The sequence below is a fragment of the Rhinoderma darwinii genome, chromosome 4 (assembly GCF_050947455.1).
Source record: "Rhinoderma darwinii isolate aRhiDar2 chromosome 4, aRhiDar2.hap1, whole genome shotgun sequence".
NCBI lineage: Eukaryota > Metazoa > Chordata > Amphibia > Anura > Rhinodermatidae > Rhinoderma > Rhinoderma darwinii.
Genome location: NC_134690.1, coordinates 339,009,643 through 339,026,851, shown reverse-complemented (window position 1 = coordinate 339,026,851; position 17,209 = coordinate 339,009,643). Strand labels below are relative to the sequence as shown.

Genomic DNA, 17,209 nt, shown 5'->3' with positions numbered 1-17,209 from the left:
GTATAAATGATTCTCCCTCAATCGTAGTAGAACCTGACGAACATGCCTCCGATGAGTCGTCTGATCTGGGGAGAAAATCAAAATATCATCGAGATAAACAACAACGCAGACATAGAGTAGATCTCGGAAGATGTCGTTAACAAACTCCTGAAACACTGCTGGAGCGTTACACAGTCCGAAGTGCATCACCAGGTATTCGTAGTGCCCGTCCCGGGTGTTAAATGCCGTCTTCCATTCGTCACACCGGCGAATCCGGACTAGATTGTAAGCCCCACGCAGGTCTAGCTTAGAAAAAATTTTGGTCCCTCGTATGCGATCAAATAGCTCAGAGATGAGTGGCAACGGGTATTTGTTCTTGACTGTGATCAGGTTGAGGCCACTGTAGTCAATGCAGGGACGAAGGGATCCATCCTTCTTTTTAACGAAGAAGAATCCAGCCCCGGCCGGGGAGGAAGATTTTCGTATAAAACCCCTCTCCAGATTCTCCTTTATATAGGCCGACATGGATAGAGACTCAGGCAAGGAGAGAGGATATACCCGTCCACGGGGAAGAGAGGCATTAGGAACCAGTTCAATGGGGCAGTCATAGGTGCGATGTGGAGGCAGCGTCTCAGCCTCCTTTTTGCTGAAAACATCTGCATACTGAGCAAAATGGGGAGGCAGTCCCGACAGCGACTGAGGCAGAGAAGGCTTGACAGGATGGATCTGCAACAGACAACGACCATGGCACTTGGAGCCCCATTGGAGAACCTCTCCAGAATTCCAGTCCAGGACTGGGGCATGAAGTCGAAGCCAAGGCAGGCACAGCAGAACAGGATTGATGGCCTTGGGCAAAACAAGGAACAAAATAAATTCAGAGTGAAGTACTCCAACCTGGAGCTTCAACGGCTTGGTTTTAGAGATAATGGGATCAGGCAGAGGCAGTCCATTAACTGAGGCCACAGCCAAAGATGTCTCCAGGGGAACTGTGGGCAGCTGAAGATGATCCACAAGCTCTTTCTGGATGAAATTTTCAGCAGAGCCAGAGTCAAGATAGGCAGAGACTTGGTGCGTCCAGTCGCCGGATACCAGGGTCACAGGAATAGTCAGTTTGGAAGCGAATCCTCTGTTAGATTCTGTTCCACCTAGTGTTGTCTCTCCAACCAATCCTAGGCAATGGGGTCTCTCCGGCCTCTGGGGGCACAGACGCACAATATGGCCTCCATGACCGCAATACAAACAAAGTCCAGAAGTGCGTCTGTGTTGTTTCTCCTGGGTAGACAATTTAACATAGTTACTCTGCATCGGGTACTCTGGTGGGACGACTGAGGAGGATTGCGGGACAGCAGAATCCAGCCTAGGAAGTTCTCTCTCCCGGAGAACCTCTTGGGAACGTTCCCGGATCCTCATGTCGACACGGGAGGCGAGTAGGATAAGATCGTCCAGGGTAGATGGCAGATCGCGAGCAGCCAGCTCGTCCTTGATCCCTGAAGACAGTCCCTGCCAGAATGTAGCCACCAAAGCCTCGTTGTTCCAGGTCAATTCAGCAGCCAGGATACGGAACTGAATGGCATACTCACCCACGGAGAGGTCTCCCTGGTGTAGTGTCAGCAAGGATGCAGCAGCCGAAGAAACTCTCCCTTGTTCCTCAAAGATCGAGCAGAAGGTCCGTAAGAAGCACTGCAAGTCCCGGGTCTCAGGTCGCTGATGTTCCCACAGAGGATTGGCCCATGCCAGGGCTTTGCCGGTAAGGAGAGAGATGATAAAGGCGATCCGGACGTCATCCGAGCAGAAGGACCTGGCATGTAGTCTGAAATGGATCAGGCACTGATTCAAAAATCCCCTGCAGGACCTCGGATCTCCGTCATAGCGTGGAGGTAGCGGCAAGAAACACAGGGGGTTGGTACCGGTACAGACAGGAGGTGTAGCAGGCGGAACCGCAGGAACGGTTGCGGTGATGACTGTGGACGGAGCAAGCAGCCGATGGGCTATGGCGTTCACCGACAGGAGGAGCTGGTCTTGTCGTGACTGGAGATCCTCCATCTCAGCCAGCATGGCTTGTGTAGTCAACGTCTCAGGTTGACCAGCGGGGTCCATGGCCTGAGCGTACTGTCACGGAGCGGGTTAGTGGACCCACTAGGCCGTACCGCCGCAGCGGGGAGGCAGCTGGCCAAACAACAGGACACCCCAGAAATACAATGTCCCGCACAAGGGTACCTGAATAGTCCAGATGGTGGCCGCAGCTCTGGCACAGATGAGATGGGTGCAGCAGATGGCGCCAAACGTGGCGGATGACACAGGAGCCGCAAGTTGCGCCAGACGTGGCGGATTCCTCCAGATGTGGCAGATAACACAGGACGTGGTGGATTCCTCCGGACGTGGCGGATTCCTCTGGACGTGGCAGATGACACAGAAAGTAGCGGATTCCTCCGGACGTGGCAGATGACACAGGACGTGGCAGATTCCTCTGGACGTGGCAGATGACACAGGAAGTGGCACGACTAGATACTAGGGCAAAGCACGGGAAACAGGAACGGGGAACAAGGTACGGGTAACAACAGGAACGGGAAACACTAAGGGACCATTTGCAAGACAGACTGGGAAAACTAACAACGCTCAGGCATCGAACTAGGGGGCTGGACCTCTCTTATAGCCCAGGGTACTCACGGGTCAAAGGTCGTTCAAGATGTCCGGTGCGCGCGCTGCCCCTTTAAGAGCGGGGACGAGCGTGCGGGCTCCGGCGGAGGTGAGTGGATGCAAGCGCTGGCGTCTCCTGAGGTGGAGGCTGGGGCCAGCGCTTGCCAACTCGTGGCTACGGCTGTCAGCGGGAGGCTGGAGCTGACAGCCCGCAGCCACGGACATTACATGGGGTTAGTGACTGCCTCTATTTTTTTGATCTTGCACTCCTTCCGTTTTACCCTGGGTGATTTTAATTAGTTTAATGCTGGTTCCTACCATCCCCAGGTATATGTAGGTTTAGTCCTAGTTCTGGTGGTACGAGCAGAGTAGCGACCCACCTTATAGAGGACGCCTTGTCGTGGCAGGTGGGCTCACACAATTTGATCAAAATGTGCGCTATGAACCTCACTATTGTAAGTAGATTCAACAGCAATGCATATTTATTTATAATTAGTGGTTTAGGTGGCATTGGTGTTCGCAGTGTGCTGTCGCCATTTTCTTGTGTGCTATATACTAGTGCTTCTCAATTAATTAGAATATCATCGAAAAGTTAATTTATTTCAGTAATTCAATTCAAAAAGTAAAACTCATATATTATATAGATTCGTTACACACAGAGTGATCTATTTCCAGCATTTTTTTTTCTTTTAATGTTGATGATTATGGCTAACAGTTAATGAAAACCCAAAATTTAGTCTCTGAGAAAATTTGAATATTGGGTAAAAGTTCAAGATTTTTGTCTCATGGTGTGACACTCTAATCAGCTAATCAACACAAAACACCTGCAAAGGTTTCCTAATCCTTTAAATGGTCCCATCAGTCTGCTTCAGTAGGCTACACAATCATGGGGAAGACTGCTGACTTGACAGTTGTCCAGAAGACAGTCATTGACACCCTCCACAAGAAGGGTAAGCCACAAAAGAACACTGCTAAAGAAGCTGGCTGTTCACAAAGTGCTGTATCCAAGCATATTAATGGAAAATTGAGAGGAAGGAAAAGGTGTGGTAGAAAAAGGGGCACAAGCAACAGAGATAACCGCGGCGTTGAAAGTATTGTCAAGAAAAGGCCATTCAAGAATCTGGGGGAAATTCACAAGGAGTGGACTACGGCTGGAGTCAGTGCTTCAAGAGCCACCGCACATAGACGTATCCAGGACATGGGCTACAACTGTCGCATTCCTTGATACAACATCAGAAGCGTCTTACCTGGGCTAAGGAGAAAAAGGACTGGTCTGTTACCCAGTGGTCCAAAGTCCTGTTTTCAGATGAAAGTCAATTTTGCATTTCATTTGGAAATCAAGGACCCAGAGTCTAGAGGAAGAGTGGAGAGGCATCAATCCAAGTTGTTTGCAGTCAATTGTGAAGTTTCCACAGTCAGTGATAGTTTGGAGAGCCATGTCATCTGCTGGTGTTGCTCCACTGTGTTATATCAAGTCCAGTCAACGCAGCTGTCTACCAAAATTTTAGCGCACTTTATGCTTCCCTCTGCTGACAAGCTTTATGGAGATGCTGATTTCATTTTTCAGCAGGACTTGGCACCTGCCCACACTGCCAAAAGTACCAATACCTGGTTTAATAACCACAGTATCACTATGCTTGATTGGCCAGAAAACTTGCCTGACCTAAACCCCACAGAGAATCTATGCGGTATTGTCAAGAGAAAGATGAGAGATTTGAGACCCAACAATGCAGACGAGCTGAAGGCCGCTATCAAAACAACCTGGGCTTCCATAACACCTCAGCAGTGCCACAGGCTGATCGCCTCCATGCCACGCCGCATTGATGCAGTAATTCATGCAAAAGGATCCCCGCCCAAGTATTGAGGGCATATACTGTACATACTTTTCAGTAGGCCAACATTTCAGTATTAAAAATAATTTTTGAAATTGGGCTTATTTAATATTCTAATTTTCTGAGAGACTAAATGTTTGGTTTTCATTAATTGTTAGCCATAATCATCAACATTAAAAGAAAAAAATGCTGGAAATAGATCACTCTACGTGTAATGAATCTATATAATATATGAGTTTGTATATATATATATATATATATATATATATATGTATATATATATATGAACTAGTCCTATTTGCTAATTTATACACTACGGACTACAAGACACTACAGAATAACTGCTGCTGAAAAAAAAAAAACTTACAATGTGTTTGCTTTCTGCTCTGTTCCACAAGTCACGTATCCTCTCCAATATGGCCTCTTCTTTTGGTTTCATAGTTACAGAGTCCCGACTCAGAGCTGCTGCAAGTTCTTCTTTAAAAGATTCATGTAGGCTTTTTGCCACTTTGGCCTCCCCCAAATTGCTCTTCAGTGTCACATCTAGTGCAGTAGTGCTCTTCTTCACCTGATTTAACTCTTGTTTGCTGGCCTCCCAGGCTCGATGCGATGCATTTAACCTATCCGTAAGGATTTTAATCTCCTTTTCAAGAGCCTGCTTGGCATCAATAACGCTTTCTAAATTCTGAAATAAAGAATGACACAACTCATATAATTTATTAGAGACAGCAACTCCATAAAACACTAAAAGGAATTGCTCCCTTTATGATAAGGATAATGAGGATAATATATTATAGAAGCATTGGGAATATCAAATTCCCCACAGTTACCTGCGAGTCCACCAACAGAATAAAGCTACAGTATGACAGAGTAGACTCAGATTATCACACAACCTTATCTGCTGAAAAGCTGCAATGAATTCATGGGAATTTTATTAAGGGCACATTCAGACGTGGCAGAATTTTTCCGATGCAAATGTTGGTGCAGATTTGGGGCAATTACGCAACGAATCTGCGCCAACATTTGCATATTTGACAGGTAATTCAGACGTTGCAGAAAACACAGCGGACTTGCCACAGATTTCAGTTTTTGCATTGCAAAGGCTGAAATCCGCAGTTAAATTCCGCTTCTTCTCCGCAACAGACAGTGCATGCTGTGGAGAAAAAATTCCGGACCGCAGCCTATGGTCCGCAGCGGAGTTTTCCGCAATGTCTGAACTAACTTGCCTCAAAATGTATGGAAACAAATGTAAAAAACGGCCGCTGGAGAATTCCACAGCAATTCCGCCACGTCTGATTGTGCCCTAACTCTTGCATTTGTTCTTTATCAACTGAATTGGTCTTGGTTACCAGTTTCTGTGTCAAAATCAGCACCAAAAAGTTCCGTGTGAACTGGGCCTTAGGCCCTATTCACACAGACATGTCCGTTTTGCGCGCGCATCATGCGTGTGGCATCAGAATATGGTGCATGGCTGCGTGATTTTCGCGCAGCCGGCATCATTATGGCACTCTGGTTTTATATTTACAAACAGAAAAGAACGTGGTGCTTTTCTGTTTTTATTAATTTATTTTACTACTGTAGCGTGCATCGCGCGCGGCACCCGGAAGTGCTTCAGTGTGCCGTGCGCAATTTGCACGCACCCATTGACTTCAATGGGTGCGTGCTGCGCAAAACATTGCCAAATATAGGACATGTCGTGAGTTTTACGCAGCGCTCATACGCTGGGTGAAATTCACTGACAGTCTGAACGGCCCCATTCATTAACATAGGTCCGTGCGACGCGCGTGAAAATCACGCGCGTAGCACGGACGTATAATACGTTCGTGTGAAGAAGGCCTTAGGGTGAATTCATACAGAGCACATTTCTTGCAGAAATTTTTTGCGAATGAAAATCTCTTCCATACATCTGAATGCAGATATTTCTGCATGGATTTCTTTAAGCCCTAATTAGATGAAGGGCACAGTTGCAAAAATCACTGTTAGGGTATGTGCACACGATAACTGCAATTACGTCTGAAATTACGGAGCTCTTTTCAGCAGAAAACAGCTCCTGAATTTCAGACGTAATTACATGTACTCGCGTTTTGTGGGGCGTCTTTTACGGACGTAATTTGGAGCTGTTCTTCATTGGAGTCAATGAAAAACGGCTCCAATTACGTCCCAAGAAGTGTCCTGCACTTCTTTTGACGAGGCTGTAATTTTACGCACCGTCTTTTGACAGCGACACGTAAAATGACAGGTCGTCAGCACAGTACATCGTAAAGCCCATTGAAAGTAATGGGCAGATGTTTGCCGACGTATTGAAGCAGTTTTTTCAGATGTAATTCGAGGCGTTAAACGCCTCCATTACGTCTGAAAATAGGTTGTGTGAACCCAGCCTAAGGCACTGTTCACACTGAGTTTTCTAGCAGGCGGAAAAATCTAGCTTAAAATTCCTTCAGGAGGTCAGAGACGGAAATGCCTGAATAAAGGGCATGACCCTTCTTTTTCCCGCAAGCGTTTTATTCCGCTCGCAGAAAAAAAACGCCTCCGCCTCCCTTTGGAATCAACCGCGCCAAAAAACTCTGTGTGAACTAGGCCTTAGGGTCAGTTTACACATTGCGTAAATACTGCGGATTTTCCACAACTGAATTAGTTGCAGAAAATCCGCAGCATAATACAGTAGCAGCGAAGCGGATGAGATATAACAAATCTCATCCACACGCAGCGTAAATATTGAGCGGAAAAACCTCTCTGAAATTGACATGGGGTGCGGAATTTTATTTTGCCGCATCTCAATTGTATTTGTGTAAACGCTGCTTATTTGTTGAATTCAACGGGGAGGCAAAACCCACAACAAATAGCGGTCTGTAGCGGCGGTCACATGGGATGAAACGTCATCCCAGGAGGCCGGCCTGGATGATGTCAAAAGCTGGCCTCCTGGGATGACGTTTCATCCCATGTGACCACCGCTGCAGCCTATCACAGGCTGCAGCGGTCTCCTGGGATGAAACATAATCCCAGGGGGCCGACCTGCTAGCAGTTTTCTGCAGCGGACATTTCAGGAGAAAAAGTGCACCACAGTTTGGTGCGGTTTTTTGACCGGAATTCCCTGCGGCCACCGGGGCAGATACGCAATGTAACTTTACGCAGCGTATCCGCCCCATGTGAACTCAGACTGCAAGTGAAAGGAATCAAACAAATGTTCATGTAAACCAGTGATTCTAACATCAGAGGTGGGTAAAATATTTTATAGGTTTCTGATAATATGTGTAATATTAGGGAAAGCTTTTTTTTATAGCTTTTTAATATGCTTCTTCATACTTTGCAAAGTATTTTAAAAAGCTATTACGATTTCGGCAAATAGACGTCATTTATTGCATAATGAAAAGTTTTACAATATACTTTCTGTATAATTCCTCACGGTTTTAAGATCTTTGCTTGGTGTCTTTCAATGCTAACCTTTATTATTTACACTTGCTGTGTTAGGCCTCATGCACACTTCCGTTGCCTGTCGTATGGCCGCTAATGACGGATTTGTGAAACACAGACCGCACACGGATGGTTTCCGTGTGCAGTCCATTGTTTCAACGGATCAAATTATTGAAATCGCCAAGACTGTTCTGTGAAAAACGGACAGGAGTTGGACCTGTCCTATTTCTGCTGGAACGGCCACATGGTCCTACTCCTGCCCGTTTTTGACTAAACAGTCTCGGCCTTTTCATTGATTTGGTCCGTGAAACAACGGACTGCACACGGAAGCCATCCATGTGGGGCCCGTGTTTTACGGAACCGTTATTAGCGGCCGACGGTAGTGTGCATGCAGCCTAACACATCCCAGATACATACATTCAGTGTTGCACCTTGCTCTTTTTTCCAAAACATAATATATAATCTAGGTCAATCCCAGACATTATACTACCAAACCTTATAGAGGGTCTCTATTTGTTGGATAAATGATGTATTCTTTTTTTTCTCTCTGTTCACTTCAGAGACAAGCTTCATTATGGTTTCTCTGCTGGCCTTAGATTCTGTCTCATGGACATTAATGGTTTCCTCCAGAGTGGCTCTATTATCTTTTAATGTAGAATTCTCATGGTAGAGTTCACCTGCCTGAAAGGAGATATATAAAATGCTTATAATTTTGCTGCTAAGTCGGTATTACAATCTGTTTAAACATTCAATTTAGACGTAAGTCCAAATTCGCAGAATTACCCTATTAGTTCACGCTAATATTTTCTGGATCTTATTCATTTCAATTGGATGGGTAAATCTGCATCTGAAGCTGCATGTAAATCCCCATGCAAATATATGTGTAGTAGATGGAAGCAGTGTACAGCTACCTGAAGAACAGTTCTGGGGTGTTATACAGTGGACGTACATAAAGATCCCTGGGGGAGCCAATCCTAGACTTTTGAGCATGTCAAAATGTTTTGGCGGAAGATTAGTCAGACAACAGGGCAGAGACAGATTACCCTCAATGAGGGATGACCACTTGTCCTTGACACTTGTAGGGCCCTTGAAGTGTTAGGGTATGTGCACACACACTAATTACGTCCGTAATTGACGGACGTATTTCGGCCGCAAGTCCCGGACCGACCACAGTGCAGGGAGCCGGGCTCCTAGCATCATACTTATGTACGATGCTAGGAGTCCCTGCTACTCCGTGGAACTGCTGTCCCGTACTGAAAACATGATTACAGTACGGGACAGTTGTCCTGCAGCGAGGCAGGGACTCCTAGCATCGTACATAAGTATGATGCTAGGAGCCCGGCTCCCTGCACTGTGTTCGGTCCGGGACTTGCGGCCGAAATACGTCCGTCAATTACGGACGTAATTAGTGTGTGTGCACATACCCTTAGGGAATAGGTCAGGCTTGCAATAGACTTTTTTTTGTAAATCACATAATTATTTTTTCGTTTTGGACTCCCAAATGAAAAACAAACAAACAAAACTTGAGAAGGAAAATGTAACCTTAAAAAGTAAGAAGTTTATTAGTTTGAGAAAATATAACACATATAAGACATTTTGTAAATGAAATAACAATAATAATATTAATCCTTATTTGCAATTTCGGAAGTAACTAACAAGTAAAATTTTAAATAATAAAAATAAATGAACAAACAGTGAGACAAAAGGAGAGAGCTCCTTTCCTATAAGGATATGAAGTGTTAAGTGATTCAACAAGGGTAGCTAGTCGAGGAGAGAATCAAGTGGAGATATCTGCAACCGAGTCAGGTTGTGCATGGGCTATGGACTATGGTTATGTTACATAGGCTTAAAATGAAAAATTTGTAGTGAAAACAGTGCATGTTTATAATGTGAGCTACTTCTCTAGGGATCCTGGCCAATTTATGTTTCACTTTAAATAAACAATGTCAATTACAAAATATTGTAAATTTTTTGCATACTAATCATTCCCTTATTTATGGTGGGATTTAAAGTCAAGCTTTACACGCTTATGCATAGCTCTGCTACAGCAAAATATGTAATCCAACATTAAAGAGGATCTGTCACCAGTTTATTAATTCCCTATCACCTAACTAATCTAATAGGCACTTTGATGCTGATAAGCACAGTGTAATTTGTTTTCAAAAACATTTTTCTAAATATGGTAATGTGGTTCTAATAGCCAAATAGGAGGCGACTCTTTCTTTTCTCTCTGGGCGGTGTAATGTTTTCTGTATGACGCTGTCCAATCAGCATACAGCTTCTCCCCCTTCCCTGCCCAGCAAAAGTGTGATCATATAAGTACACTGCTTCCATTCCCGACTGTGTTTTCAACTGGAGATATCTCCATTTGTTTAATTGGAATCTCATGTTTCATATGACACCAGAACCGCTGTTCTAGGTGGTCCACAGCCCAACATATGGCTGTTTGAAGTGATCCCCCTTCCCTCCAGCCTCAGTCTCTCATACTGTGTGAAGCAGCTTCATGCTGATAGGACAGCGTCAGAGGCTGTGAGGTAGCTCCACCTCAGGAGAATCGCTGCTGTTACCTTCCACTTGTCAAGTATAGGCACATTTACATATTTAGAAATATCAGTGTGACAGCACCTATTAGATTAGCTAGGAGATAGGGCATTACTAAACTAGTGACAGATCCTCTATAAGGATATGGTCAGTTTATGCACATGCCGTGAAAAGTTAGAGTGACTAGCCTACTCCTTGTTGATGTCATAGATGGACCTTTCAGCAACACCTTGCTAGTTTCTGGTGTCTGCCCTAAGGTCTAACAGGACTAAAACGGCTGACATCAGAACACTAAAGGCATTTTTCAAACAGTTAATATTTCAGAATGCCTCCATGTATTGGTCACAACATAGTCCAAAAATGAAGTTGCACTTTAAAGAGAACCTTTCACCTCCTCATAAATGTGAAGCTGAGTGCAGCATGTAATGGGGAGGGCTGTACAAACCCTGGGGCACTTTACTTTTTACCTCCCTCCGTTATTTAGACATCGTTGCCGTTATATTTAAATAACCCCCTGAACAGTCAACGGGGCGTGTACTGGCAAGGGGGCGTGTTACTATGGTTGTGACACTGTCCAATCAGATATGGACAGTTACAGGAAGAGCGAGGAGAGAGAGTGTGCGTGCGCGCGCGCACGCACGCTCTCACTCTCACTCTTCAGCTTTCAAGATTAGTCTCCTGCCGAACTGGCAAGGGGCGTGTCACTGCTACGGACAGTGTAAGAGCTGTGGAGAGGAGAGCGCGCCCTCATCTCTTCAGCTCTTGCGAGAGATCAGTCTTGTACTTTTTCTGCCGAACTGGCAAGGGGGCGTGTCACTGCTACGGACAGTGTAAGCGCTGGGGAGCGCTTACACTGTCCTTAGCAGAGACACGTCCCCTTGCCAGTTCGGCAGACAATACAAGACTGATCTCTCGCAAGAGCTGAAGAGATGAGTGCTCCTCTCCACAGCTGTTACACTGTCCGTAGCAGTGACACGCCCCCTTGCCAGTACACGCCCCGTTGACTGTTCAGGGGGTTATTTAAATATCGGGCGCCAAATATAATGGCACCGATATCTAAATAACGGAGGGAGGTAGAAAAAAAATGTGTGCCCCAGGGTTTGTGCAGCCCTGCCCATTACATGCTGCACTCAGCTGCACATCTATGGGGAGGTGAAAGGTTCTCTTTAAAGAGGCTCTGTCACCAGATTATAAGTGCCCTATCTCCTACATAATCTTATCGTCGCTGTAATGTAGATAACAACAGTGGTTTTTATTTTGAAAAACGATCATTTTTTAGCAAGTTATGAACAATTTTAGATTTATGCTAATTCGTTTCTTAATAGACAACTTGGCTTTTTTTTACCTTTTTACCAACTGGGCATTGTAAAGAGAAGTGTATGACGCTGACCAATCAGTGTCATACACTTCTCTTCATTCATTTATAGCTGTACTCGCAGCACAGCGTGATCTTGCGAGATCACGCTGTGCTGTCACATACTCCCACATTAACTTTACCGAAGTGTCTTGAGAGTGAATAGACATCGCCTCCGGGCAGGATGCGATGTCTATTCACACTCCCGACACTTTGGTAAAGTTTCTGTGGACTTAATCGAAGCACAGCGTGATCTCGCGAGATCACGCTGTGAATGACAACACAGCCTGATCTTGCGAGATCACGTTGTGCTGTGTGAGTAAGTCCCACAGAAACTAGTAAAGTTAATGTGGGAGTACGTGACAGCACAGCGTGATCTCGCAAGATCATGCTGTGCTGCGAGTACAACTGTGCTGTGTAAGTCCCACAGAAACTTTACCGAAGTGTCAGGAGTGTGAACAGACATCGCATCCTGCCTGGAGGCGATGTCTATTCCCTCTCAAGACACTTCGGTAAAGTTAATGTGGGTGTATGGGACAGCACAGCGTGATCACGCTGTGCTGCGAGTACAGCAAAAAATGAACAAAGAGAAGTGTATGACGCTGATTAGTTAGCTTCATACACTTCTCTTTACAATGCGCAGTAGGTAAAAAACGCCCAGTTGTCTATTAAGAAACGAATTAGCATAAATCTAAAATTGTTCATAACTTGCGCAAAAATTATAATTTCTTAAAATAAAAACCACTGTTGTTATCTACATTACAACGCCGATCAGATTATGTAGGAGATAGGGTACTTATAATCTAGTGACAGAGCCTCTTTAAGGGTACTGGGAGCACTGATATCACCTGAGCATCTTATTTACACAGTATGTCATGAGGTTGCATAATTCTTAGTTCAATTGAACAACATGGTTTAAATAATTACAGTATTATCTTTCAACATGTAATAACATGTAACACATCAATATATATTTTCATAATCAATACCTTAGAAAGTATCAGTAGTTCTGGATCTTCTTTTCCCATAATATGTACACCCAAACTTGAGGAAAGTTGAGCCACAAAGTGTCCATGATTTCTGCTATTTCTAGAAGCCTCGGATTTACTATTTTCCAACTGAGCCACATGGGTCCTAAGTAAGGAGAGAAACAAATATTTGTCTGATAATAATATAGCATAATCCATAGGCATCTGGAAGACAGAATTCACCTATTGAGTAAATGCATGTTCAATATTAGGGTATGTTCACACGATAGCAGGCATTTACGGCTGAAATGACAGACTGTTTTCAGAAGAAAACAGCTGCGTCGTTTCAGCCGTAAATGCTCCTCCTCGTAATATACGAGGCGTCTGTGACGCTCGTATATCTTCAGCTGCTCTTCATTGAGTTCAATGAAGAACGGCTCAAATTACGTTGCAAAGAAGTGCCCTGCACTTCTTTGACGAGGCAGTCAATTTACGCGTCGTCGTCGTCTGACAGCTGTCAAACGACGACGCGTAAATTACAGGTCGTCTGCACAATACGTCGGCAAACCCATTCAAATGAATGGGCAGATGTTTGCCGACGTATTGTAGCCCAATTTTCAGGCGTAAAACGAGGCATAATACGCCTCGTTTGCGCCTGAAAATAGGTCGTGTGAACCCAGCCTAAATGACGCGTACTATAGTAAACCTATCAAGCGCACCACTCGGTCATAAAACGCCTTCATGTAGGTTGTACTGTATTACATACTAGAACCACGTATGAAGTAGTTACAAATCTTGAATTACTTAGTGGGTGAAGGTTTAAACATGTTGAACATAAGTATTTTTCATTCAAATGAACAATGACAAATGTTACAAGGGCCACCAAAAAAACCCAGAGCAGATTTGGCCGAACTCCTTTGTCTTCCTCCCAGGCTGCCCTACAGAGTTGCACTTGTAGTGAAATTCCTCCTTCAAGCCTCAATTTCAGCAATAGGAGTCAGTGCTTGTGCAAGACAGAGTCCAAAGCAGCCTACCACCTCCTGGGCCCCATAGCAATGTCTTAGTTTGCCTTTGGCAAATAAGCATCTATTTTTAGCAATACAGTATCTATAAGATGGCTTGTGGATATTGTCATTATTAGATTTGATAGCTTTAACTAGGAGTCTCATCATCCATGTTTACCCTCAGTGGTAAATCAGCATCTCCAAAGCCCCAAACAATCTCCACACTAGGAGTACACAAGGCCTATAAAAATTAGCTGAGGCAGAAACATAATGCACTTCTATAAGCTTTGATTTCCATCATCAGTCAGTGCTTGTGGGAGATGGAGATTAAAGAAGCCACTCACCACCTAGATACAAGGCTTGGTCTGCAGGAATTCATCTATTTTATAAATGAGCTTACTACTGGATATTGTCATTATAAGATTAGACAGCTTTAGATACCTTTTGTAACTTCTGTGGTCGCTGACCACGAACTCCATCCAGAGAGGTCTGCACATGCGGCCATCCTGTTCCACAGTGACCACCAGGGTGCGCTCGCGAGCTCAGTCTGCCTTAGAGCGCACACTGGTGTGAGATTAAGCTGATTGCTTCCAGAGCACCATGGACTATAAGAAGGGCTCTGCCCCTTCCTATCTTGCCTGAGCCTTGTTGTCGTTATCCTAGTATGTCTATGCAAATGGTCTCCTAAGTGTTTTCCAGTTCCCAGTGTTTCCCGTTCCTGCTACCTGTAACCTGTATCCCGCACTATCCTGGTCAAGTGCCATGTTGAGCTGAAGTCATGCAGTGCTGTGTTCCACGCCTGGCGCCTGCCTGCTGCCTAGTCCCAGCCGAGCCTGTCTTGCTACTGTCTGAGCTACAATAGGTACACTATACGAACTATAGACTGTGACCTGTGTCCTGTTGGCCAGCTGCCATACTGTCAAGGCGGTACGGCCCAGTGAGTCCACATACCCAATGTGACACCTTTGCAAGAAGACTATAAATATCCTCATATACAGTAGAAGTGACTGCTTACTTTAACTTGGATTCCACTTCTTGCAGTCTTTCTTCCAGTCCTTGGTTTTCCTGAATAACTCCCTGCATGGCCAAGTCTGCTCTGGTTTTCGAAGTTGCAAAAAATCCAGACTCTTCCTCTGTCTCTTGTAACCTTGCTCTTAGGGAGGTGATCAGAGAAGATTGGCGAGCATTGTTTTCTCTGTAGTTTTTAACTTCAGTCTTTAGCTCTTGCAGACGCACTTCCTTGGAGGAAAGCTTAGATTGAAGATCCAGGAGCTAAATAAATAAATAAATACATAAATAAATTAATAAAAATATTTAGAACGTTATTCTATCAGTGGAGACACTACAGTAAAAATATCACAATGAATAAAAAACACAAAATTAGATTAAGACTATGTTCACACCAGCGTCAGTGTGGTATTGTTCTGCTCCGTCAGAGGAGCAGAATAAGGGAATAATAGAAGCATTGAATCCATTGCACAATGGACACCACCGGCGGCTAACGGAACCCATTCCACGGCTCGTGTCCTTAATCATGGCTTGTAGTCAAAATAAGCCATGATTAAGGACACGAGCCGTGTCTGAAACGCGTAGGCAACTGATTTCAGTAACGACCTCGCTACTGCGTCTCTACATTTTATTCTTTTGTTTGTTAATAAAATTGGGAACATTGATTCCTTTTAAACCACCTTTCAGCGCTGGATCGCACTCTTCCTTGTTATATGTTACTTACCGTGAGCCGTCACGGAGATCCGAGCGATGCCTGAACAGGAGACGCAGGACTGGTGAGCTGGAGGTTACCTCCCCTTCTTTTCTTCTTAATTTGGCTTAGACTAAGTCCACACTACCATTAGTATACGTTTACCTCTCTTCCGTCAGAGGAAGAGAGGATCGAAAGATTAAACGGAAAACAACGGTTAGAATTACCATTGATTTCAATGGTAATTATTTTGTTTCAGTTGATTTCCGTTTCTCTCCATTCACTAGGTTTGGGTTATTTTTTCACAGAAACAAAAGTTCTGCAGACTGCACTTTTGCTTCCGTCAAAAAAAAAAAAATGGAAACCTAGCGAACGGAGACAAACGGAAAGCAACTGAAACATAAGAATTACCATTTAAATAAATTGCTTTCCGTTTAATCTTTCGATCCTCTCTTCCTCTGATGGAAGAGAGGTAAACGTATACTAACGCTAGTGTAAACTTGCTGCTGAATTCCGCTGTGAACAGTCCGCAGTGGAAATCTGCAGCAGACGTTTTTTTCCATGTTCTCTATACCTTTTTAGGTAACTTAGTTCAGACGTTGCGGAAAATAACAGTGCGGATTTTAGGCTGTTGTGCAGAATTTTCATTCCGCAGCATGCATGGCCGCCAGCGGAGAAGCAGCAGATTTTCACTGCAGATTTCAGCCTTTGCAGTGCAAAAGTGAAATCTGCGGCAAGTCTGCTGTGATATTCGCAACGTCTGAAAAAACCTGTCAAATATGCAAATGTTGCTGCAGATTCGTTGCCCAATTTCTGCAGCAACATTTGCGTCTAAAAAATTCTGTCACGTCAGAACATGCCCTAAGGCTCTGTTGACATCTGCATTTTTAACCCGGTCGTGCAAGGTTTCAACTCTGCAGTCTCTCAAGCACTGCTGAGCCGAAACATTGCATGACCGGATTAAAAGTTATCATGCTTTTGCATCAAGCTGTGAGTGCTATTACTCTGTTGGTGGATATTGTGTCGGGGCTAGATGGATGGAGCCCCTTTGTTTGACTTGCACCACGCATACTATTGTGACTTTGGCTAGGGATGCTGTGCTTTTTGCAGTTTGTCACATTTGACAAAAAAAATAGCGCAGCATTTTTTCTGTTAAGATGTCAGACACCATGACAGAACCCAACAGGCCCTATTATAAGTCAATGGGGTCCATTATTTGCCGTTGGTGTCCATCATGTGACGGATCCGTCAATTTCAATGTTCTGCTGCTATGACAGAGCAGAACAATGGAATTTACGAACGCAGATGTGAACAGACCCTAAACGAAACTTTTTTTTAACAAAGAATCAATGGGAAGTCAGGGTTAGATTAAACAATGTATTTTGCTTATCATCTGAGAACATTTCAATGTAGAGGCTTAGTTGTCCTTCAGAGAACAAATTCAAAGTTCTAAACCAGGGGTCTCAAACTCGGCCGGGTAAGTGGGCCGCATATAGAAAAAAAGTGAAGTTGACGGGCCGCATTACTTTCAAATTTGATACAATACAAAATTATTGTTAATCAATTAGTTATTTGAACTACTATATCACTAGAATAATAATACTACATTACTATAATAGCGCTAGGTTTAAAATTTGAGATATTTCTCCACGTGCTTATTTCAACAATCCAGCTTTCCAGTTTAAGTGTCGCTAAATGCAGTCCGGCGGCTCAGTTAGCACACATGTCAAGATTGGGCAGCCCCTTTTTAGATAGTGCCGCAGTGCCCTCTGTGGATGCTGCCG

The 17,209-nt window shown here is 44.3% G+C and overlaps 1 protein-coding gene across 2 annotated transcripts in view; it reads right to left on the bottom strand.

The window, feature by feature from the left end:
• Nucleotides 1-17,209, bottom strand: part of CCDC170 (coiled-coil domain containing 170) — a 151,210-nt gene that overhangs the window by 76,219 nt on the left and 57,782 nt on the right. For both annotated transcript variants that reach the window (XM_075862870.1, XM_075862871.1), the window contains exons 5-8: nt 14,742-14,998; nt 12,744-12,888; nt 8,355-8,540; nt 4,816-5,133 (exon numbers count right to left, since the gene is read on the bottom strand). In XM_075862870.1, the coding sequence (XP_075718985.1) occupies nt 4,816-5,133; nt 8,355-8,540; nt 12,744-12,888; nt 14,742-14,998 (906 nt within the window). The remainder of the gene's footprint in view (nt 1-4,815; nt 5,134-8,354; nt 8,541-12,743; nt 12,889-14,741; nt 14,999-17,209) is intronic.